Consider the following 26,361-nt stretch of genomic DNA (forward strand, 5'->3'; position numbering starts at 1 on the left):
CACCACAAGTGAGCCGGCTCGAGCCATCTTCTCAGTTGAGCCAAGCCGAGCTGAGCTTGTTATAAAAAATCTCTTGTGGTCTCGCTATCGAGACGAGACGACGAGATGCGAGCAGTGTCCCTTCTCGTGAGCAACACTAAAAGTATTCCATATTACTGTTTAGCTTACATTTCTCATGACTTTCGTTTTCCAGTGTAATCAGGCCATGATTTCAAGACGAGCTAAAACGAACGAGCCATTTATCAAACTCGACTGGACTCGAAACTCGACGCAAAAAACTGAATCGGCTCGGAACTCGACTCGAGGATATTACCTTTGACTTGACTCGAAACTCGACTTGAATTCGAGTAGAGTCGAGTTTTAGCTTGACTCGTGCTCATCCCTATGCGTTAGAAAAAGTGGTTGCTTATTATTATTCTGCTAAACTAATTATATAATAATAACAATGTTCTTATGTAAAATTAAAAATACAGAATATAAAGAAACACTACACTATAACTAATGAAATGAGAACACATGAACTGGGAGTGAATCAAAACTTGCCAGTAACTCTAAAATTGATACATGCTTTTTAAAGCTAGTTTCAAACTCTATAATCAACGGGACTCTAGGATAAGCAAACTGATCTGAAAGAACTCAAATATTACATATCATCAGCAAACTATTTTCTAGTAAGAAAGTAGGCCTGCTCATCAGAACACAGTTTTTTCATATTAACCCCTTACTGTAAATCGTTAATTATGGCACCCTAGTTGTTGATAAATATTTTCCGCCGGGGCAATTCAGACACTTTACTTTTAAATTCTGTCCACCATCATCCTCAGCTCTTAAGAAAAAAGTATTCTTTCAAATGTACGAACGGTAAAATATTTTCGTTCTCCATCTTTAGAAAAACAACACCAATCAAAGTAAAACAGACAACCTTTATCATTGCACTCCTAGTTCACTCACTGAATGTATTGATTTGAAGCTGCCAAAATCTACGACAAAATCTTCCAGGTGCTTGCAATCAGTACACGTGATTTCCCTAAGGCTGTCCTCATCTTCAGAAAACAGCAAGTAGCACTACGAATTTATCTGTTTCTCTGTGTGTCTGTAACTGTCAGTCACTGACATAAGTACTTCATGCTCGATTGTTTCATTCCGAGAAATTCACTTAAAGGAAAGAAACGTTTGTTTCCGAAAAAATATATACATATATTGTAGTTGCTCATCCGAAATGTAACGCGAAAAAAGTAACGCAAACTAGGAACGTTACTTAAAAATTTGTAACGCGTTACCGTTACCGTTACTTTGGAAAAAATGTAACACGTTACTAGGAAACGTTACTTAAAAAGTAACGCGTTACAAGTAACGCGTTACTTGCGTTACGTTACTTCCCAAGACTGTCTCCGAGATATATCTTGACATTGGCCCTTTTGATCTTGAGATTCTTCCAATTTTTTTTTTCCTTTTCTATTTTATCTTCTTTTTTTTAAATAGATACAATGACATTGGCCCTTTATTGAAAGTTTAAACTTTGAGTTTGCTTACAAATTATGCTGTGAACATAACACATTCCGCTATAATATGCAATGAAAATTATGTAACTAATCATCTTGAAGTGAAACATTAAGCATATAGGTGAAATTTTAACAGGCGTTTCCTTATTGTGTTAGAAATCCCAAAACAACCCTAGACACTTGCTAAAGATAAATATATCAGAAAGTAGTTGTACTCAGAAAATGCTTAGAAATGGCTAAAAGCAAAATGCACATATCTAGAGAAGCTACTAGTGGCTTTTTTGAAAATTTGTGGCTAGCCAGGATCTCAAAATGGCTAGATCTAGCCACAAAGTGGCTGAATTGGCAACCTATGCAGTGTTAACAAAATATACACTTTTAACAATGATTGGTCATTATGAACCAGATTGTTGTCGGATTTACATTCACAGACACAAAAGCACAACATTATTACTGTATTTTCCTGTAGGTATTACAGAGAAGACGCCGCCTTTCAAGTCAAACAAATAAGTACAAAGTTTAAACATTGGCCTCGACAGAGTTTCCAAAACAGTAGATCAAGAAAGACCAATTCTCACTTTGGTCGCGTCAAAATATTAATCATATTGGACCAAAAAAGGTGTCAAAATACTAACAATATTGGATCAAAAATGGCTAATGTTCACTTTGGCCCTAATACACATTATTTTTAGTAGATTGAAGAAAGGTCAATGTATACTTTTACTTTTAAACACAGAAATATTTCATTTTAAGGGCTTATAACATTATTTGGAAAATTATTCTAAAACTATTCCATGTTGACATTTGCCCTTCTTACACAAGAAAATACACATTTACAGAAGGTCGGTCCACATTTATGGAAACAAAGTGGAACGTCCGCCAGGGGACTAGAATCGCACAGACAGTAACCACAGCAGAGTAATCAGAAACCAAATGTGTGGAGAATTCGGTAGCAGGAAGTGAAGTGCTTCCAAAAGTGACCCCATTCTGGGAGGGGTACATCACCGTTCTTTTCGACATCGGATACAACTACAATGCAATTGTGAAATAGTGTTCGTCCAAGGGTTTCACCATTTCCAGGAAGGGTATTACCAATGTACTCAAACGCAACAAAAATGCAGAGCCAGAGGAAACGGGTGTGCGCACAGTGGCACGAAAACAACATCCCCGTCCCAAACGTACAAAGGATGTGGTTCGACAAGTGCAGAAGCTTGTGACCCAGGAGAATTCGCCGCCTCAAGGAGACATTGCCAGGAATGTTAGAAGATCCAAATTAACTATGCAGAAAACAATCAGCCGGGATTTACACCTGCAAGTGAAGCGTAAGCCACATGTTCACACACTCACAGCCAAACACATCCGGGAACGCAGGGTCCAATCAAACGGCTCTATGAACGGTATTTAGCGGATGACAAATGGAAATATGTGGTCACGTTAGACGAGACCTGGATCTATTTGTTCAAATCCAAGCGGGTTTGAGGCATTTACTATCATCCAAAGGATGCCAAGGATCATGCCAATTGAGTCCGCACATGCTGCAAAATTTTCCGCGTGGCTTCATGGTGGTTGCAGCTTTTTGCCATAAAGAGAAACTTTCGCTGCATAGAGTTGAACGAAATGTGAAAATTAGCACAGCATACTATCAACAACACGTTCTGGAGTCATTATACCGGGCAGCATATTCCGTCGTTGTATGGTGCTGAGGTGTCGAAAGTCTTCATTCATCAGGACAAAGCAGCCAGCCACACGGTTCGAACAACAGTGTCATACCTGGTCCGCAAAGCGCATGAAATTGGAATCCATGCTATCCCATATTCAGAGATCCCTGTCAAGTCTCCCGACGCTGCACCAGTGGACTTTTGTCCTTTCGGGTGTTTGAAGCGAGCGATTTCTTTACTTCGCCACACACAGTGACTGGCTTGCGGAAAGTTTGCAAGGAGGAGTGATCCAAACTTGATCAAATTTCTCTGAACAGAAGCCTACTCCAATGGGAACTTAGGTGTCGGGCTATAGTTTATAGTGAGGGTCGTCACATCAAGCACAACCACTGGTGGAAATGCGGCTTTACACCTAGCGTAGGGGACACAAAATCGTTTCGATAAATGTAAACCAACTTTATGTAGAGACATTAAATTAGTGGAAATCTCATTTTTGCCAAAATAATGACATTAGCTCTTTCAGACCCAAGCCACAGATTATATATATATAGGGTGGTCCAGCATAGAATGGTAAATAAAAAAAGATCTTTGATCTAAACGCATAGTTGCCAATTTTGATCCATGTGGTCTAAATATACTGAATGAAAAATTTCATCGCAGTAAAAAAATATTTAGAGGTCGCTCAAAGCCTTCAATTATGCTCCATACTTGTTACTTGAAATATTGAACGTATTCGCATTTAAGCGGTGATGGACCTTTTCGTTGTTTTGTGCAATGCTTGTGAATTTCATCCAAAAATACATTTAAAGTAGCCAGGATTTCGTAATAGGGGAGAAGGGGTCTGTGACATGAAATAACCCCGTTACAACAATATCCATTTTTAACTTACACCCCCCGTTTTCTCCACACAAAGCTGCTCATAAGAAAGAGTAACCAAACGCTTGGTGCAGCTTTTTATCTTTAACATTGATTCTTCTTTTTCTCGTTTCTTTTTGTTTAATCCTTCCTTAATTTTTCAATTTTTTTGGTTTCGAAGGGAGGTCCATACTCCCCCTTGGCTACGTGCTTGAAATGGCGTTTCTAGTGTAGACATAAATATGACATATAAGTCCACGACTGAAAGAGAAATGGAGTTATATTTATGATTGGTATCGTCTAAAATACGGATTAATTTCACCTAATTAATTATGCATCTCACACAATTTTGGAGAACATATTAGTGGTCCAAATATTCCACTGTTTCAACGTTTCCAAGAGTTTTGACCAAACCTTATGCATTATAATTTTAAGGCGCTGGAAGCCATGTACGAACCCATGCCATATGTACGAACACTGAAAAATGAAGTTATGTTTCTACGAAATAGTCTTGTACGTAAGCAAGATAGTAACTATGTTCCCCGTGATGACTGACTATAAAGAAATGATAGAGCTTGGCCTGTTGATACTTGGTGAATTTCCAAAGAAGTACCGTTTCAAGTCACCAGGTGCTTACCATATGGCTCGTTGGATGAAAAAGGTAATATGCTGCTTCAAGATATAAATTTTCCGCGAAATGTTTAAGCTTACAGTCAGAGGAAAAAAAAAATCTGTGGGAAGTGTGTTTATTTGCAAGTCTCGTATACGTGAAAGCATGGATTTCGTGTTCCAAGACATGTGATGCCCCGTCAACAACTTACTTCTGTTCAAGCATATCAAACAATACGCCATAGTGAATAAATCTGTGTCTGAATCTGCAATAAACAAGTTTCAAACTCACTTGTGGTATCTTGAAGCAGAGTTAGTTTCACTCTCACTGTTCACTGATAAGTTATCTTTCGAGGACAAGCGGAATATTATAAATCGTCTTAAGGCTTGTGAAGAAAATTGGAGTTCAAGAGGCATAAAACTGAGACTGCCACGGCTTAGAAACAAAGAATCTTAATGATTTGATTAGCCTCTCTTTGCGCCTTACGTTCTCTTCGAATTGGCATCAATTTCATGTTCCAATGTGATCCCGAGCACTGGAGTAACTCGAACAAATTCCTAAACGAGAAACGAATCGTCGAGTCACTTAAGGTTGTCAACGATGCTGCTGAACGTTCAGTGGCCCTTATGTGCAATTTCAATGAGTCAATCACAAAGAAAGTCAAATGCAGAGCCTAATTAAGGTTGTTGAGGACCACAGAAAGCATGTTTCAGACGCTCGAAAGAGCACTTTGAAGAATTACCAACTTCGTTAATAACCTTATTTTTTCTGTTTAAAATGAACAGCAACTGCATATTTAGATGTATTTCACATATTTTGAAATCAATAAATGGTAATTTTGGTAATAGCTATTTGCAAGTTTAGTAATAATAAATAATTAATGTTGTAGGGCAAAAAGTACAATTTACTTTATAAGGATTGAATTTTTAAACCTCTAATATGTCTCGTATACGACATAATTATATGCATCCTATGACACAACTTCGTGTCGCTTGAGCGACCCCTAAGTGTTATCCAATTAAGTTAATCTTTTGCAGTTAGGTCCACGTCTTATATAACCTCGCTGCTGAACGGGACGTTAAACTCAAAATCAACTCAACTCAACTTGTAGGAAAGGAACAATGTTAGCAACTATGCGCAATTAAATTCACAAAAAAGAGCCACCCTAATGTACAGTGAAACCTGTCAACTTGGCCACCTCTCTAAGTTGGCCACCTGCTTATCTTGGCCTAGTTCGTCTTGAACCTGCATTTTTCCGTAAGACATTCGTTACTTACTACTCTATAAGTTGGCCACCTGTCTATCTTGGAAGTTGGCCACACTGAAGCAATGTTTACCCTATGATGATAATGATAAATTTACCTGCGTATCTTGGCCACGAAAAATACAGTTTTGTTATTTTTCTTAACTCTTTCGAATTCCCATATGAGAGGCAGATGTTCTGTTGTGACTGGACTCAAAGAAGCATAGATTCGCACGATTTGTTCTTGGAGGTCAATGGCCAGAACACTACCCTCATAAAAGGGTGGTGAAGGAAGATGTGAATAAAAAAAGCACGTACAGGAATTCACGAAATGGTTGAACGTATTTGTTTACCCCGTCTGTTTTGGTAAAACCATTAGCTATATCGGCTCCTTTCATCAGTGGGAAGCTTTAGTAATTCCGGAAAATTCTCAAGGTTAAAGCTCAATTGTCATTTATTGGCACCTGACTGCATGTCAAAAGGTAGCGGAGGTCTTGAGATATGAATTCCCTCAAGATTTTCTCAAAACATCTTTTGCTCCGAAGGAAACACTTCTATGTCATTAACAAGAGGTAGTTAACTACAATATTAGAATGTGCATATCTGCCAAAAAGAATAAAGCAAATATGTCTAGAATGAACCACCATTCAGTAACAACTGAAAATAAGTCATATAAATTGCATATGTATTTCTCAATTTATAACAGCTTTTCTTGTTTTCAATCTGAATAACTCAGTGTGCTATAATATCAATTTCAATAAACTGCGTACATACACTTCTATTTCATGGTTGTTTGTGTTATTGTGTTTTCAATCCGAATAATCTAATGTACCAGACTAGTTTTCAGGAAGAGAAAGGTATGCATATATAATAAACATACTATCAAGAGCGTCGATCCTGGGGGGACCGAGAGGACCCGGGCCCCCCAAAGCTCATGGCCCCTATTTTATTTATGAGTATACAATGTTTGGTATAATTTGAGTGCAATTTGTCTTAAAATCTTCATATATATATTCCTTTTGCATCTGAATGCCCCCCCCCCCAAATTTACAGAGAAATCGGCGCTCTCGCATACTATAGTAATATTTTCTAGTACTTATATTTTTATGATTACTCTATATACATTATTTATAAGTAGCTGTCGTGCCACTGCTTATTAAAATTTTAGAATCAAGTAATACTTGAAATCCTATTCTAAAAATACACAAATCACACTTATTTTCTGTAAGTTGGCCACCTGTCTAAGTTGGCCACTTTTCGATGGAACCGATGGTGGCCAACATAGACAGGTTTCACTGTATATATATCATTAATTTCCCTTCATATATGCACATGGATAAGTTTGTGTGGCTAATTACGTATCAGAGAAAATTTCGGTAAAAGTCAGAAAATTATTTCCCATAATATTTAAAGCCATCTTCGGTACTTTTCTAGGGCATTGCAAACACGAGTTCTACTCCTGGTGGATGCTCATGTTTCGGATCCTACGTTCATCTTTTGATGCACGTCTCATATAGGTTCGTTGCTCAAATGAACGTCAAGTTCACCACCCCTCTAAAAGAAAAGAAAGAAAAAAGAATATGATATTGCTGCAGGCTCAGGGCTTTGGCTTCCGCTATGAATGAATCCTGACAGATATGTTGCTGATGATTAATGAATATAATAGTACTAATAATAATTCGTTATTCTGTAGAAGTTTTTCTGGCGTAGTTGATTTTCAGAGCTTCGAGGTAACCTTTTGCATTTTATGTTAATAAAGCTTCTAACAGAAAGCAATCGTTGATATATTTTACATTTGGAACTGCATGGCATCTTTAATATTTCTACATCAGCCTCTAGTATACCATGTAGTTACCTTTAAACTTAACATTAATCATATGTATTGAATCACGTGTGACGTTAAATATTTATTTATTTATTTATTTATTCAAGTTCAGCTTCAAATAACGTGGTTTTTCTATGGCTTCTCATTTTTCCCGTTCTTCGTTTTCACTTGCAACAATTATTTATAAAATCATAAGACTTTGGGCCAGTTAAGTATTTCTTTCAACAAAGCTCCATATAAGGTAAACTTCCGGTGTAACAGCCTTTTAAGGCCAGGATCTACCTGCCGGGTTCTTTCAGTCATGTTTTGAGGTGATATGATTTCAGCACATCATCTTTCCTCACGGCCAATATTCTATTTCTAGACCGAAATCCGCCACTTTTTTCTTTCCAGTTACTTCGTAATTGCCTTAATGGGACTGGGTGGACGCTTCATTATCCACACCATCTGGTGAGTACGAACATTCACCTTTCTTTTCTCTTGCGAGTCCCGACGCTGTTTGACTTCGCTGATTTTAGTTGAAATAGCATTCCAATACAAGTAGCGTTTCGGCGGATTTGCATGTGTAAGGGTGAATCATTTCACACTTCTAACAATAAACTAGTGTCTGGAAAACTATGCTGGGCATCGAAAAACATCAAGAAGAAGAAGAAGAAAAAAAAGCTTTGTAATCATAAACAAGAGCTTTTATGTCAAATTTTGTACACCCAGCCAGGCGCACACAAACACACAAGTAATTAAAAGTGTGTATGATTGTAGGAGATTTCTGGTTATTTATCATTACCAGCATTGGTGTAGTAACGAAAGTTACCAGTTCCCTGGAAATTGTGTTATTTCAAATAAGACGGATGCTTCATTTTTGCATATTTTAGTAAAGTGGAATTCCATATTATAAGCCTGTATGGGATATTTTTAGTCATGAAATGATTGATATATTGATGACATTGCAAATGATTTGAGCTTTCATATTATTACATTATTTCAGAGTGCCCTCACTCACTTAGATGATATAAAATCAGGAAGGGAACACGTATATAAGGACCGTGGGCGCATTGGACCTGTCAGAGCTCGACCTATTGACAAAAGAATAGATACATCACCATATAGTGGTCCCTATCTTTCACCACCACCTGACACAAGTTGGCGACGACATAATTCCGATCCAGCATTACATCAGAGTGCCGTAAACCCAGGAGATTCTTCACTCCACGGTCATAGTCATAGCCCCGGATCACCGAGAAGAGGTAAGGATAAGAGTTTTTCAATTCAGATTTTGTTGAGTCTTCAAATGTGTAAAGTAATCGCTTTCTAACTTCTTAAGTTAGAAACAAAACATCTACGAAAATTGTTATAGTAGTATTGGTATTAGATAAACTAATAATAATGATAATAATACGATTATTAATAATATTATTATTCTTGTTTCGAGATCGTTACCTTATTTTACCAAGAAACATTGGGAATTTAGAGCTAGGTTCCCAGCTAGGTTGGGAACCTAGGTTAGTATACTTGGTTCCCAACATGCTAAATAAGAATGACACCCAATTTTAACATATATTTATGAGGCAGATACTTACAACAGACCCACCTGTGATGTCAAAAGCAGGTTATTTCCCAATCCTTACGTTTGCAACACTATTGTTACTCTTTACAAGTAGCATGTGGGTCACTGTTGATGTTATTCCTAGTATAAAAGTAACCAAGAAAGTTCTCTCGCTTTTTGTGGAGGTCTGTGTTCAATTGGCCCTCACACCGTGAGTTGAATGCAAATAGAGATAAGGCGAAGGTCAGTTGTTGGTGTGGATATATCCGACATACTACCTGGTTGTGACAGTCCACAGAGCGTCATAAGGGCGTGTATGCTGTACGAGTTCAAACTGGGGTCAAACGGCGCTGCAGCGGGGCGGAAGATATGCCAGGCCTTTGTTGAGAGTATCGTGACTACGCGGACAGTGCAGCAATGGTTTAACAAATTTAAGGACGCACCACGCGCCGGAAGACCAAAACATGTACAAAATGAAGTTTTTCTGGCAGCAATTGAGACGGACACTGACCAGACATGTGAGGAACTGGGACTACAATTCAGTTTGAGTGGAGAAACCATTCGGCAGCAACTCCAACAACTTGGGAAGCACTACAAGTTGGGTCGATGGGTCCCACATGATTTGATTTCGGGTCAGAAGGTAAAGCGAGCAGACATCTGTGTTTCTTTGCTGTGTCGTCTGAGGAAGAAGCAATTTCTGGACAGTGTGTTGTCATGTGGTGAGGACATGAGATATATCCTCTACGAAGTTCTACGGCGCCATGATCATTGGCTAGCATCCCATGAACTGGCTCCAAAACAGCCGAAACCACCACTGCATCAGAAAAAGGTCTCCCTGTATGTTTGGCGGACTGCTTGCGGCATCGTGCATCGGGAACTGCTACCAACTGGTCAGACTATCAATGCAATTGTGTTACTGTCACCAGTTGAGCCTTGTTCAAGATAAACTCAAAACTCTGGAGCCAGCACTTCTGAATCACAAAGGAGTCTTCCTATTACAGGACAACGTTAAGCTCCATATGGGCATGATGACCCGGTACAGCATTCTACGACTTGGATGGGAAACACTATTGCATCCACCATGCTACCCGAACATTGCACCGTCCGATTATCACCTGTTCCATTTTTTGGACAATCACCTTAGAGGATGTCAGTTGAGATCCCTACTAGAGGTGCAAAATGCACTTGATATCTTCTTCGCTTCACGGTCCACCAAGTTCTACAGCGATGGAATCTATGGCCCTCCAGACAGTTGGCAGAAGGTCGTCGATGCTATTTTTGATCTTTCAAGTACGTCTTAGGTGATATACCGAAGTTCGAAGGTGGTGAATGAAAAAGTCTTCAAAATAAAGAAAAGCCATGATATGATAGCCTAGATATTCTCAATTTGCGCATGAACTGATATAGTGCTTAGGCTTTAATGTTTCGAGATAATACAGTAGTAAAGTAATCATGCTTAAATGTATAAGTATCTAAAATATTTGTAATGACTGAACATTACAAATGACCATTAATATATTTCATACTAGGAAAATAGGTCTTACCAACACGTTACGTTTATATACAGTAAGTGTATTACTTATTTGGCCATTTTTCCTTTCACTATTTTACTAATTTTATTTGTAGTTCGCAGTAAGAAACTGTAATATGAAAAGATCCCATTCCCTGAAGCTTCGAATGCAACTCACAGAACGATACGGACCGCCACGCCAAAATCCTTGTCTGTGCTGCCATGAAGTAAGCAGCTCATTCTATCATTGTTTTAAGCGATTTATCTCCGTAACGGAGAAATGTTTTTCTGAGATTTTTGGTATGCTGTATATTGAAGACTAGTTCGACACGATGGTGTCTTTAAATTACAACTTTTGGTCAAAAAGGAAATGTCCATTGTAAATAATACACCCTAATCAGTGGATGGCTGGTTGGGTAAGGTGGAAGTGAACTCCAAATGTAGCCAGCCCTTCGTGGCGAGAAACGTCCTTAGCTTACTTATTTTAAGAAAATAAAAAGAATCATGTTAAACTCTCAAATGTTGCAAATTTTTGATAGCGATGCGCGACCAGAAGATACCATGTAAATACAGTTTATTTGCTTTAACGTTGTTTTCACATACTTGGAGAAACCTTTAGACTAGGGATGGCCAAAATTTTACGGAATCGAAAATTTCACTTTCCGGATTTCGGAAAAATCCAGAACTTAGAAAACTCAAGAATTCCGAAAATTCATTTTTTTCCGAATTCCTGAATTTTCCGAAATCTAGAATTTTTCCAATTTTACTTGTCGGGTTCTGGAAAGTTAAAATTCCGGAATTGGCCATCCCTAGCTGGTAGCTGTTAAAATAATAATAATAAAACACAATAAATGTATACTGTAATTTGTATTAGATTCTTGTAGTTGGAGTGCAGTTGTTTACTGCTTTATGAGAAAGGTGTTACTTTTACACACACAAAATTTCCAAAATGTCTTAAAGATATCGTATTTCCACCTGCAGCTGCTCCAAAGCACTGCAATCTACTTTTTAACCAGACGAAAGGGAATGAAGGAAAAGAAACCTTCAAGCAAACCTTCAACAACCATTTTGATAACATTCGCTTACTGTCAACATACCTACGTATAATAAATACAAATTTATATATTTTTTTACTTTATGAAGTAAGTATACGATGAAATTGTTCAGTAATTAATAAGCATGTATTCATCAATTTATATTAAAGGAAGTATAAAAATAGGAGAAAACGAAATAAAACAAGTTAGTTCTGTAAAATTTTTAGGTGTACATATATCAGCAGATTTAAAATGGGATTATCATATAGAAAAAATTGCGAATAGGTTAAGAAAAATGTGTTTTGCCGTACAAACCATCAAAAATACTATAAACCGAAATACAGCAAAAATATTATATTACTGCTCATTTGAATCTATATTAAGATATGGATTAATATTTTGGGGAAATACTGTAAAAAGTAGATATTTTTGTTCTTCAAAAAAGAGTTGTACGAATCCTAGCTGGTGTAGGACCCCGAGAGTCCTGTAGGAAATATTTTAAAGAACTAGCTATACTCCCTTTACCATGTTTGTATATATATTGCTTAATAGAATTTGTAAGATCCAACATAAATGAGTACACAACAAACGGTGACGTGCATGGATACAACACAAGAAATAAGACTAATTTTCATCCACCAAACCATAGAACAGCAATGTACGAAAAGGGAGTAAAATATGCTGGTATTATGCTATACAATAAGTTACCAAACAAATTAAAGGTAATCAAGTCTAATGTTACATTCAAAAGAAAATTAAAAGAATACCTATTGTCACATTGCTTCTATACAATAGATGAATATAATCAATTAAATAGTCACAATGTAAATAGTAATAGCAAAGTAACAAGATAAGTTCATTTATGTTTAAGGTATGCTGAAGTATTGGTATAATGATATTTCAAATTACTGTAATGTATAAAAGTATGAATTATGTTTAACAAATGTGTCTAATATATATGCATCAATTAACCATGACGAATCCCATGTACTATCGGAAAATTATTTCCAAGTTTGTACAGAATGGAGGATAAATAAAATGAAATGAAATTAATATAATAATTGATAATACTAATAAGTGGTAGTTTTCGCGTATGGTATTCTAAAGCAGGTCATGTTCGTTTTCGATGGTTAATATTGTGTTTGCAAACTTTCCCGTGTTTTTCTCATCAATTTTAGCCACGATGTATAGAGTCAATAGTTGAGAATCGAGTTCCTGATGAATGTAATATTCAATCCGGAAGCAGTACAACTCAATCATTTCTGGTTTTTACGGTAATCACTGTAGAGTAAATATGGTAATAGATAGCGGGAAACGGTTAGTTGTAATCGGCATATGTAATACTCATGTAGATGTACCCAATTCGTGCATCTGCTGAAAATAATGAGCTTAGGTATTTAGCGAGCATTTTCTACTTTAGAAAATATGTGCTTGGTGAAGAATGTAGAGAATTAGCTGGCTCAAAGGGAAAACAAATGAGAACATGTTAGAAATAGTAGGAAAGAGAAGAACAATTTTAGATGTAATAAAAACGAGGAAGAGAAACTGGTTGGAACATTACCGTGAAAGGAACTGTGTTATGAAGAACGTGCTAGTACATATGGTGGCAGGAGAAACAGGGAGCGGCGAAAGAGTCTGCAGTTGGTGGATGTTATTAAAACACGAGTCAAGTAGCATAAGTTGGACTTCTTGACCTGTTGTGAGTCAAGTAGTGTAGGTTTGATGCGTAAGCATTGTTTAAGCCTAGCTGTGACTTACTATATCTATTGATACATGATTAATTTTGACAGCATCGAGGTGAAGGTTGACTAGTTTTTTAACTTCAATCATGGATAGATGTCGCTTACCGTACAATATTTAGTTTTCCTGGCCTGTGCGAATATGTTCGAAAAATGTATCGCTTCGGTCGCTCATAAGTAGCAGCAATGTAAAACAGATGTAAATCATCCATTTCTTTGGTTCTCGGTCAATTCATTCATCCTGTATTCTTGGAGGATACGGAAGATCACTAACGTCGTTCGGTTGTTGGACACAACGAATTGAAGCTGATTTCTGAAGCAGTTCTGCGTAAAACAACATGAGAAGTTGCAAAGAAAGTACTCATTGATCATTCGATTGTAGTATGGCATTTTGATATACTAGAAAATGTGAAGTTACCACAACAGTTTTTAGTACCTTCGTTCTATTGTACGTTTGCTTACATTACCATAATTTATATCTCATTTTCATTAATGCTTCAATTTGTTTTGAGTCCTCTGAGACCGAATTTAAATAGTTACACTGCATTAGAGTTTGGAAAATTGTGTAATATTTTGCTTTTCTATCGTTTCCGACATGAAAATAGACGAATACACAGATATATTTCCTATGGCCTATGTTTCTGCGATCTGCTAAACATAAACTTTCAGACGATATTAACAAGGGATACAACCAGCATATTTTATTATTTATTAGATTTCTGAGCTGTCGCCATCTATGTCGATTTAGCCGTCGCCATCTATGTCCATTTAGCCCGTCACGTATGAAAGTGACGTCCGTCGGCGAGCACACTATCCAAGGAAAGGGAAGGAAGAAACGGCCTAAGATCTGTATGTTACCATCCCGGCATTTGCCTAGTGACTGGCTGGAAACTCAGGGGAAAAAAACCGCACTCAAGATGGCTGGCCTGAAAAAACTTACACTTTTTCGATCGAGTGTCCCCACTGGGAATCGAACCCAGGACCGCTCTCACCAAAGACGAGAGTGTTAGCGACTACGCTACGCGGGGCCAAATCATATTTTATCATCACTGATAGGTCAAAATAAAAATTCCCGAATTCGTTCTTTAATTTTGTGCAAACGAAACAAATAGGACAAGGGGATATCCTACAGTCCATCAGAATATTGTATCCAGATAGCTTCAAAGCAAATTGCAACGTTTTTCCGCAGTAAATAACAAATACGTATTTCTTACTTGTATATCTAGTATGTTCATACGCTTTCTTTGCAGTTGTTTATGTCCTTTTGGAGATTTCAAGCTTTTTCGAAAATACTTCGGAAGGGCGTAGGCTCCTTCAAGCAATTTTTCCGCACAAACGAAAAAGTACATATTTCTTAATTTTACGCTTAGTATCTGCATGCTTATTTTCCTCGGAATCACTTGTACCCTTTTGTCGATTTTTGCCTTTATCATATTATTTGGAGATATTTGAAGGGGACCGTTGCTCCCCTGCAACGGTTTTCTTACGCAAAAGAGAAACCCGTATTCTTTAATTTTCTATCTATTATGTGTATACGCCTTTTTCTGCAAATTGATTGTGTCCTTTTGGAGATATCGAGGTTTTTTGAAAATACTTGGGAAGAGGCTTAGAGCACTTCAAACTGTTTTTCCGCAGAAACGAGAAAATACGGTGCACTTTATTTTATGTCTAGTATCTACTTGCAAAATTTCATTGAAATCGGCGTGCAACACTTTCCAGATGTTCCATGTAAGAGAGAAGGAAATGTAGAAAAATCTTCTTTTCTAAAAAAAAGTTTTAATCGTGGGGGCTTGTGAGAGAAGTAACACTGATAAAAATTAAAGGATTTTTTGTTGCTTCAAACTATAGGAAGAAAACTTTCCTAATGTATTAATTGTCACGTACAATAATCAGGGCTAAACTTACCGGATTAGACCGATTGCTTTAAATCGGGACCCGCGCTAGAGCGTAGTCTGTTTAGTGCCGTCTTAGCAGCATAATGCTTGCCTGTGGAAACCAATGTGGGCTTTATGACTATGCAAGTAATACCTGTAATTAATTCATTATAATATGTTCTGTAAGTAATACATTCTGCTTGTGGGGCCCTCAGCCAAGTGACTATCAGACTGTCAAGATGGCTCTGCTACTCTCGGTTTGCTAAGTACACACAACAACATATTACAATACAGGTACATCCATGGACGTAAACAAGGGAGCGTATATCCTCAATTTACAATTCGAGTGAATGAATAGTTTGTATTGAAACACGCAGTATTTTCTAAAGTTAATTCTGTGGTAGTTTCTCTATTTTTTTTGTTTCCAAATTTTGTTGTAAAAATAGATATTAAGTGATATGATGGCTCCACGAATACCAGGATTTTATAGCCTAAGTGCAATTTCTTTGCGGATATTTCTCTTTCCGATCTGAAACCATCGTATAATATAAAGGGCTTCAGGCAATATAGTGCTATGCTAAGCCATATTTGTTAAAAAGGAAAAATAATTGAGATTTTATCTTCTGATCCGTTACTATTGACAAGTTTACAAAAATCGAGGTTAGATGGCTGTAAATATAAGTGTTGTTCTTGCTGCCGTCATTAATTCATACAGTAGTACAGCGGGGAATTTCGCTTTTTTCTCGGAATAACATAAATGCAGTCTTGGGAAGTAACGTAACGCAAGCAGCGCCTTTACTTTTTAAGTAACGATTCCTAGTAACACGTTACTTTTTCCAAAGTAACTCAAACAGTGGCGCGTTACCTCAGGGGAATCACGTATACTGATTGCAAGCACCTGGGAAAGATGTTGTCATAGATTTTGACAGCTCCAAATGAATACACTCACTGAGTAAACTGCGAGTGTAATGATAGTCTAGTTTATTTTGGTTGGTATTGTCTTTATAAAGAGGAAGAAAGAAAATATTTTACCGTTCGAACATTTCAAAAAAAAAAAAAATACTTTTTTTAAAAGCTGATGGTGATGATGGTCAGAATCAAAAGTAAAGTGAAGTGCGCTGGCGGGAAATATTTGTCAGCAGCCAAGAGTTCGTCCACAAATTTGAGGAAACATCTAATTTTTTTTTACTTTTTTTATTTGTAGTTAAATTTCCAGAGTAGACAGAAACACCATCCACACAAACATTTGCGATCAAGCTATTGTTGAAACGTTAATAATTTATTTACACGTGGTCTTACTAATATTATATTGATGTTTTCTTCAGTATCCATTCCTCTATAATGTTATTCTGTTTATCGTACTTATGTAGACTTTAAAACAAAGATGCAAATAACCACTCGCCCGGGGCGAATGGTTCATCGGTGCGGACGAGTATTTAATATCACACCGAACGTAAGTAAATGATTTCTGTTGTGGGATGTGAGCTAGTAGCTTTTTTCTTGGGCTAGTAAAATTTTGTAGCATATTTGCATCCCTGCTTTAGAAGTTGCGTTTTTTTTTTAAATGATTGTTTCAATTGCAACAAAATAAGAAGAAAGATAAATTTCATTTTCTCAAAGATTAAATAAAGACATGCATATTAAGTGTAGTTAAAATAGGAGGTGTAATGTGTTGATTGATTATTGGGAAAATTGAATTAATAAGAATATTTTTTTGTATATATTGTAATGATTTTATAGGTAGAGACTAAATGACGGTCCGGGCTAGTCTTTTCCCCTTCACCAATTTATTATAAAAATTGTTCTATACAAATGTCTTTGATTACAAAAAGAGTAAAATAGTGTCTATCTTGTTATTGAACAGATGAGAGGAAATAGGTTTTGCACGGTGCTCCTTCTCTTAAGGCAGTCTCCAAGGCACCTGCTGGTTCTGGTGAGTCTAGAAGTATAGCCCTTTCAGCCCAGGCAGCTTCGCAAGGTTTGGTTTGTAGTAAAGATCCCTAGTCCAATGCGACCTCGGGTAAGGATAGGTGTACCCCTAGTTCAATGCGACCAGAGGGGAAGGGGTTGGTAAGTTGATCAGTTGGTTGAGTGATGCCAGGTCCCTCGGTGGTTGTTCTTTTATTTGTCCTCTTCGGGTCCTTTCGTGAGGTCCGTCTTCGTTCGGCTTCCCTCGGTGTCTTTCGTGTCGGCTTCTCGTCTGCTACACTGTTTATAATCAATAACACGTGTTGTATTGACATGTGCATCTATTATGATGTGGGAATCTTTACAATATATTCAAAGTTTTGGACGTAAAAGTAACGCGTTACTTGCGTTACTTTCGAAGTAGGGTAACAGTTACTTTTCTGCGCCAAGTAACGCGTTAGTAACGCATTACATTTTGAAAGTAAAGTAACTTGTAACGCGATACTTTGTTACAAGTAACTTACCCAACATTGCATAAATCTGGCTTAGCACTGTATTGCTCCAAGCGCTTCATATTCATATGCAAGTTAGTTAACAACCTGGGGCCCAACACTGCGCCAAGTAACGCGTTAGTAACGCATTACATTTTGAAAGTAAAGTAACTTGTAACGCGATACTTTGTTACAAGTAACTTACCCAACATTGCATAAATCTGGCTTAGCACTGTATTGCTCCAAGCGCTTCATATTCATATGCAAGTTAGTTAACAACCTGGGGCCCAACACTTTCCAAGTCCAGGTCCATGAGATTACCCTTACTTTAAAGCAAGGAAAGTTTAATTTTTTAAAGGTGTTTTTTTTTTTCAGGAGCAGCTTGAGGGCATTTTACCCTGCTAAAATACATGGAATATAAACATTTCTCTATGTACGCCAAATTTAAAACTATTAAAACTGAAAATATGAAAGTTTGGGTTGGTTATAATCTTTATTTTGTTAAAACAACACCAAAGAAAATTAAAAGCTAGACTTTAATGAATGAAAAGAGAGGTATCTATCTATCTATCTATCTATCTATATCTATATCTATCTATCTATCTATCTATCTATATCTATCTATCTATCTATCTATCTATATCTATATATATATATATATATATATATATATATATATATATATATATATATATACAGTGGCGGATCCAGGATATGAGCAAGGGAGGGACTAAACCATAGTTTGCCGCTTTATCCACTGTAAAGCAGGATTGAAGCCCTTTTTATCTAGTGTAAACCTGGGCGTCAAGAGGGGAGGCTATAGCCCCCATAGGCCCCCTAGAATCCGCGCCTAGATATATATATATACAGACGGGTTAACAAAAAAATCTAAAAAGTTTTCAAAAGTGTGAAAATAATACCAAGTATGGTGTGGGCCTCCTTTTGCGTGCAAAACAGCTTGAATCCGACGTGGAATGGACGTATACAGCACCTGAATCGTGGTGTGTGAAATTTTGTACCATTGTTCCTCCAAAATATGCTCCAGTTCCTTAAGGAGTGCTGGTGGAGGGTAATGAGACAGAACACGCCTTTCTAACTCAGACCAGAATGGCTCAATGATGTTCAGATCTAGTGATATGTGGGACCCACAGGAGGTGTGATGGCTCCTAGTCATGCTCCTCAAACCATGACTTTACCCATAAATTTTGTAGAATTTCATCACTTTGACCGTCACCTAAATGTTGCTACTCGCGACACACTCAGCACACTTACCACTTTCACCACCCTAACACCCTATATCCGAGCTTTAATTATTTGGCCTTTTTGGAAATTAGTTAATTTATTTTACTTTATGACCGCTTGCTCGATACAGGCACACTACTATTCTACTGAGACTCACAGAATACGTAGTTAGCACTATCACCCCCACCAACAATTAAGGGCTGCGGTCGCTGCCTATCCTTTGCCAACCCAGACATCTTACGTGTTTCCTACTCCATATATTTGAATTAATTTAATAAATCTGTATGCGACATATTTGTAAACTACGGTTGCGCTTTTTTTATTTGTTAAAGTTAAAATAAATATTTTGTTTATCAAAATTTTTAAACTAATGAGTTCTGTTTGATAAAAGAAAGAAATAAAATACTGTGAAAGTCGGAATATATAGTATGTAGGTATGTATGAATCTGTGCTCTGCAAATGTGCTTGTAAGTCTTCAATCTTAGACCATTCTAGGGTACCCCTTAGGATACATTTGTTTTTGCTGTTGTTCAAATAAATTAGCTTTCGCTTCAGACACTGGTCCCAGACCTTCTTACATGGAGCAAGAGAAAATCGAACTACGTGTGTAGATAGAAACAATAATTGTGTCCCGATAAGATCACGCTCTGTGTATATGTTTTACGCTAGCCTCTCTTCCATTCATTTATCACAGTCTTTGTTTCTGTTCCCATCGTTTCTGAAAGTATAAGTTGTAAATATATGCATATACGTTTCTCCAATTGTGATCAATGCCTCCTCTGATTTCAACCTACCTTCTGCTCTTTAACTATGTCATGTGACAGGCAGGTTACTGTGAGTCGACGCGACTGCGCAAACGAAAATTTCAAGGTTGCGTTGGTACCAACAAACACTGTAAATTTACTTGTATGTTTATTCCACCACGCGACTCACCTCCTCCTTCCACTCCCCTTATGTTTCCCCATCCCGTATGCAGGGTAGTGCCAATAGATGCGGTATGCGCCATATTTACACACCGTTTCTTATTTAAAGTGTGAGACCACCAGGAGGCAGCTAATTCGGCAGAGCATACACACGGTTTACACAGATTCTCACATTTTTCTATAATTATTGGGACCTTCCCGAAATTCGGCCAGGAGGCCCAGGGGGTCACCACGAAGCCCCTGTAGGCTTAAAAATTGTTGGCGCCGGAAAATGTCCCTACAATTTTTCCGGTCCCAACTGGTAAGGTGTTAAACCATATGCACGTACCAAAGGATAGGAATACGGGAACACACATTCATACACACACACACACCTATATACGCGTATTTGCGTACTTGTTAGCTCCGAGTTGGGAAACCGACTTGTTAGAACCAAATGTGCATAAAAAACAAAAACAAAACAAAACAAAACTAAAAGAGATACAAGAACGAGAGTGAGATCAAAATCCATGACTTTTATTGATATTTGCGGTGGGAAAACACTTACGTCTCTATTTCTGACAGTTTCTTGGGAAATACGTGTGGTGCTGTACTATATTTAGTGGACCCTGGTGCCAACATCACCTGCAAGATGTAAATGTCACCGGTACCAACAACATATTTGCACCATCGAATGTTACACACTCACACACTATTAACATTCTTCTACAGAATTCCAGGCGTTATGAGGACCTGTACAGTGTTGCAATATAGTGTAAACTAATTGCAGAAAGTAGAAAAGTACACGCAATTTTTGGGAAATAAGTTTACAAGAATTTAAAAGTATGTGGAAAGAAACTACATAGTTGTTTATATTTAAGTTACCAGATATTCGTCAAGTGAACTTACTGCACTACTCCTTAAATCTGGCAACCACGTTAAACCGGGGAAACTCTGTATGTTTGGTCTCCACTTCGCTTTATCGGAGTAGAAGTGGGTATTTAAAACAAGTTCTATCGGAAAAGAAACAACTCGTTCGTAAGCGGGCGAGAGGCAGTTCGAAGTTTGCTGTGTCCACAGCTGCTCGCTGCATTTGTTAATAAACGCTCAGAAAGATGTATCCACCTTTTCGATTTACTCTCCCGCCATTCAAACAATTCTTCTAGCTTCTGTGTGACAATGACGTAGAAACATTCTCACGACAGCGAGACTCCTTTTATATCACATTCGTCGATAGAAAGGAAAATCATAAGATCTGAACTGTTTCGAAAGAAAAATGTTAATACAGAAACATAAATAGGATATGCTGAGAATTTTAACGCGTAGCTAATTTTTGCATTTTCTTGCTAAGTACCTAGACGTTCAATATAGGACATTTCGAATTGCTTTTCGGATAGATGAACAGGACTTTTGATGTTGCTCTTGTATTGATCATATGAATTTAAATGTATTCCACATTTGACACTTTAAGCAACAACTTAATTACATTGAAACAAGAACACTCAGTACAAGAATCGCACATTAGAAAATGACTGACAACTTTGTTTCCACAGTTTGAATGTAATTTCTAGAATTAAAAAATTATCTTATAATAGTCCTGGTCACTGTGTAAGATAATTTTTTTGGCCATCATTCTTATATTACTGAATGCGTTTCTAGCAAGGAAACTTACGGAAGTTTAACTCACCGATTTGAATGAAACTTCGCAGATTTGTACAACATCGAAAAATAATCGACACGTATTTTTTCTGATTTCGGCAATGGGGCGGGTTTAAGGTCTCTCGACAACCCTTTAAACGTTAGGGAAGGTTTTGAACCATAGACAGAAAACAATCATTTAATATTGAAGAAACAAGGGAGGTTTTAGAACAGCTGATTGAAAATCTGACGTCAAAATTAGAAAATTCAAATTTGCGGATCCAATACGTTGATTACAATTAACAGCCAAGGACTTTCACGAGTTTTATTTCTCCGTCCAGAGATGGAGTTAGCATCGCAGTCGGTCTTGCCTCCGCTCGCAAAAACGTGTGTGAAAGTATTTGTTGTTTAATTCGATGTTGCCATCTCAATAATGAAAAAGTGTTAAATACAGTCAAATCAGTTGACAAATAATGAACATAAAGAACATAATTGTTTTATATATACACAATTCTTCTGTATATTTATACGTGTATGTTTGTGTGTATTGGTAAAATAAATCATAGTTTTCGTCTAATAATAAGAAAACAGTCTATAACATGTCATGAAATCTCAAACACCCTCCAATCGCCCCTTTTTGTTCCAAGCCTCGTTTAGAAAGGAAAACGCCTGTGGGGGCGTTAAGCCATTGTTAAGAACCAGTGATCGAAATAATGAAAATAATTTCAAGATTCTCATCATTATTCGGCCCCCCTTGAAGTCTCAGAAAAAGGAAAAAAAAGTACTGAAAGTTTTTGATAAATGGGAATTTCTTGTTTTATCTTCATTCTTGTACATTTTCAGAATTCGAAATACCAGTAAATTAAATACATTTAAGTAGAGAAAAGGAAGAAATGAAATGATTACTTGTTCTGTATTGCTTGGTATATAATGTGTTTCTATGGAGTATCTGATACGTTTTATTATTATTATTATTTCTCTGTGCACGAAAACGCGTACCAATGAGTGCAATATCGCGCTAATACACTTACGTTATTTTTATTTTTGTAAGTAACCCTTTAACTTCTTCCTTCTGTTCCCAATATTTATATATTTTCAACCCATCAAGTCTTTTCTTCTGTTACGAAATAAAATACTAATGTATTTAAAAACAGATTTTGTTCGATTTAGAGATGGAAATTGTACAGTAATTTGGCTGTCCGCAGATGTACATCAAAACCCGATTACCGTACGAAAAAGTGCGATAATTTTAAATCTTGAGCTCTTATTCCTCAATATAGTCCTAAAAACTATTACTGTTTGTAATAAAACAGTAATACTACTTTTTAAAGAAGGAAAACGTTCCGTTTAGCTGATTTTGAGGAAAAAAGAAAACACTACTCAGCCGAGTAAGGAAGTTTAAAATGTCGGGGGAAACCTATTTTATTACGCTTCCCTAACAGATAGATAAAGGGAGTAAGGCATATGTTTACATCTCCCGTGACTGCAATATTACATAGAATTATTTATTCTTTTATTCATGTTTATTTATACATTATGTTTGGAGGGTTCATTTCACATATACAGTACAAAGAAAATTTATATAGTAACTACTTTATGTACAAAAAGATTCTACCGAAGGCGGACCGTAGTCAGTCAGCGCCGACAAAAGAAATAACTAATATACTTACTTTTTTGTTTGTAATATTGCCTCCTTTTTGTTTTATTGAAGGCTGCAAAATGAATCTTATGTACCTTTGACGCCCCTCAAACTCTATCAGAATTGAGGGAGGGGCACCTCTCTTGGTCCTTCATCTTGTTACGCCACTTATCCTGCTGGACAAAATATTTTCTATTTATGTCACTGAATACTTGTCAGAATCGTTTTATTGAATAGTTTATTTCCCAATAGTATATGCCACACATAGGCGTAAATTGCGCCCCCACAAGCCTTGCGGCCCAGGGGGCACATAACCAAGGGCTATGGGGACTCTGAGGCTTCAAGTTACGCTACAGTTGCCACATATGTTATAACGTTTAAAATATGGTGGTATGTTTTTAGCTGAATCTAATATAATATCTTATAAATCAGAAAACAATCTTAACAAATCATGAAACTGTTATTCAAAAGAGTACAGTAAAGTTAAATATGTCTATATAAAATTTTGTTTGTATTATTTATTACGAGAAACCGAATTCAGATATAGTCTTCACCAGAGACGTACGCAGGAATTTATGTCGGGAGGGGTCGAAAGTTTTTGGGCGGGTTCAAATACAATTTGAGGCTAAATTATATTAAACTTTGTATTGCCCCTAAAATTAGACTAAATTTACAAAAATGTCGGGATATTGGGGGGTCCGGACCCACTCCCTGAGTACGTCCCTTGTCTTCACAATCCTGATGTGATGTGATGTGAAATTAGTCATCTCAAAATTTTATCTTGTAGAACACGTTATGCTCTCCTGGTCTGTAGTTTGAATACATGTATCAAGTTCGGATACATGAGAACTTATTTAATTTTGATGGGAATTTAATCACTATATATTAAGCACTTATCCAGGTTTTCTTTTCGCGGAGGGGTGACAAGGGGAAGTCTCGTAAGCACGTAATTCTAATGTTTTAAAATATCAATTTGTTTTCAAAATAATAATAATAATAATAATATAATGTAACAGTTCTATTCTTGCTTAAACTTTTCCTTACTTTTCATTATAAGAACCAGTTTAGTTTGAACGAACTGTATTGTGGCACAAAGAAAGTCAAACAAATATTTCCGAGAGATATGTAACTAAGGAAAATGTCTGCGATAGCATATAACAAGAATAACAAGAAAACACTGAGTGTATACTTCTATTACATTTAAAGTTGTAAACAGAACAGAAACGAAATTTTAATCCTATTTAAAAGTGTTCTTTTTTATTCCACCAAGGGGCAATGGTATCATGGTATGTTCTTGGACTTAAAAGAATACGACAACACATTGACCAAAATTTTGACAGACTCGAAGTAATTTGAAACAAAAGAATCTCAAAAACTTAAAAGTATGTTTATTAAAAACCTGCTTCAGTTTCGGAGGGGACATGAACCCCCAGGTCCCACCTGGATACGTGCCTGTTATATATGCTTGCTGTGGTGGAAGCTTCACGTTGATCTGTTTCAATAGTTTGAATGGTTGTTGCCATAATTCATCGATCGATACAGAGAAAAATACATAGCCTTTCATATCACCCCTAAAGATAAAGTATCTGTATTTGCCTCAGAGACGTACGCAGGAATTTATTGTGGAAGGGGTCCAAATCATTTCGGAAGGTCCGAAAACAATTTAAGGTTAAATTATATTAAAATGTGTAAAATTACCCCTAAAGTTAGACTGCATGTTGGGACTTCTTTATCGATTCACCGAACTACGCACTGTTTCTTCATTAGCAACTTTTTATAAGACATTAATAGCGCCCAAGATCGAATACTGCTCTCCCATATGGGCCATGGCAGCACCTACACATCTCTCCAGACTTGATTCTGTTCTCAATTTCTTCATCGCTATAGTCCGTTTTCGTGTTCCTGCACTTCGAATATTATCTAAGAAGGAACTCTTGCGACATCTTAATATTCAGACTCCTGAAGTACGCAGAACTATCTCTGACCTGAAATATCTACATAAAATAGTTAATGGAAACTTAAGATCGGAAACATTACTTCAGGAACTATCCTTACGTGTCCCTTCCCGCATCACTCGGAATACCCACCTATTCCATCTTGCCCGTCCTAGGTTGGCTGTTATACAGAGGTCTCTTTTTTATAGAATACCAAACTGTTATAATCAAGTAACAACTGATGTGGACATATTTTCGAGCTACCCAGTGTTTGAAAGAGCAATTAAGCGAGCTTTGACGGAATAGTTTTACTCTTACACTCTTTTTTCTATGTTGTTATTGTTATCTTGTTTTTTTTTTCTTTCTTTTGTTAGCATGTCCCTGTGTAAAATGGCAAAGTTATGCTGTATCTGGGAATTTGTTCAATAAATAAATAAATAAAATAAAAAATTTAGAAAAAAGTCGGAATTTCGGGGGGGGGGGGTTCCGGGCCCCCAGTACCCAACCTCTTCGTACGTCCCTGGGTAAATGTATGAAGAAATGTTAGAAACTTTAATTGGAAATTCCAGGGGTACCCTGTAGAGATAGTCAATTCTGAAATAGCCCTCGATCAAGCCATGAAAAGTATTTTTTGGAGAAGGTGTACTTGTTAGAAAATGTTTTTTCTGCCTTATTTTATCGCACATGTAATTTCGTTTACGTTATGTTGTTCCTCCATGCATCAACATCCAAACTCCCCCAGCAAAAATACAGAACCCGAGACAAAATTCTGGGAAAACCCCTGGTTGGGGCCGGTGCAGGGCCATACACCGTCGTCTGGTTACTCTGGTTTTATATATATCATTTGTTATTATTTATCAAATTTAATAAAATTTTGAAACGACAATATAACAAAAAAAAAAAAAAAAAAAAGCCATAGAAACATCTTCTGTCGCCTTGAAATACAAAAGCATCAAATACGAATTAAAAGGATGGGATTTCAAGGAAAAAGAATGGCCCAAAAACTTGTCTTGAGAACCAAGTAATTAGAAGAACATGTTTGGTAGCAGCAGTCTATATCTATAGCACTAACCGTGGCGGGGGAGTTCTTTCAATGGTGGTATACCCATCTTTCTGTTCAACGCGCGATCAGTAACCCTCCCCGTGTAGAAGCTGTCACTCACTCCAAAAAACTCGTCCTATAGAGCGGAGATGTTCATTCTTCCCTGACGTAC

The 26,361-nt window shown here is 37.0% G+C and overlaps 1 protein-coding gene across 15 annotated transcripts in view; it reads left to right on the forward strand.

Annotated features, from left to right (window-relative positions):
- Window positions 1-26,361, forward strand: part of LOC145678400 (CREB-regulated transcription coactivator 1-like) — a 783,526-nt gene that overhangs the window by 239,186 nt on the left and 517,979 nt on the right. For all 15 annotated transcript variants that reach the window (XM_081748495.1, XM_081748498.1, XM_081748486.1 and 12 more), the window contains one exon: window positions 8,679-8,937. In XM_081748495.1, the coding sequence (XP_081604621.1) occupies window positions 8,679-8,937 (259 nt within the window). The remainder of the gene's footprint in view (window positions 1-8,678; window positions 8,938-26,361) is intronic.

This window comes from Thermobia domestica, chromosome 2, assembly GCF_964235325.1.
Source record: "Thermobia domestica chromosome 2, izTheDome1.hap1.1, whole genome shotgun sequence".
Classification (NCBI taxonomy): Eukaryota; Metazoa; Arthropoda; class Insecta; order Zygentoma; family Lepismatidae; genus Thermobia; species Thermobia domestica.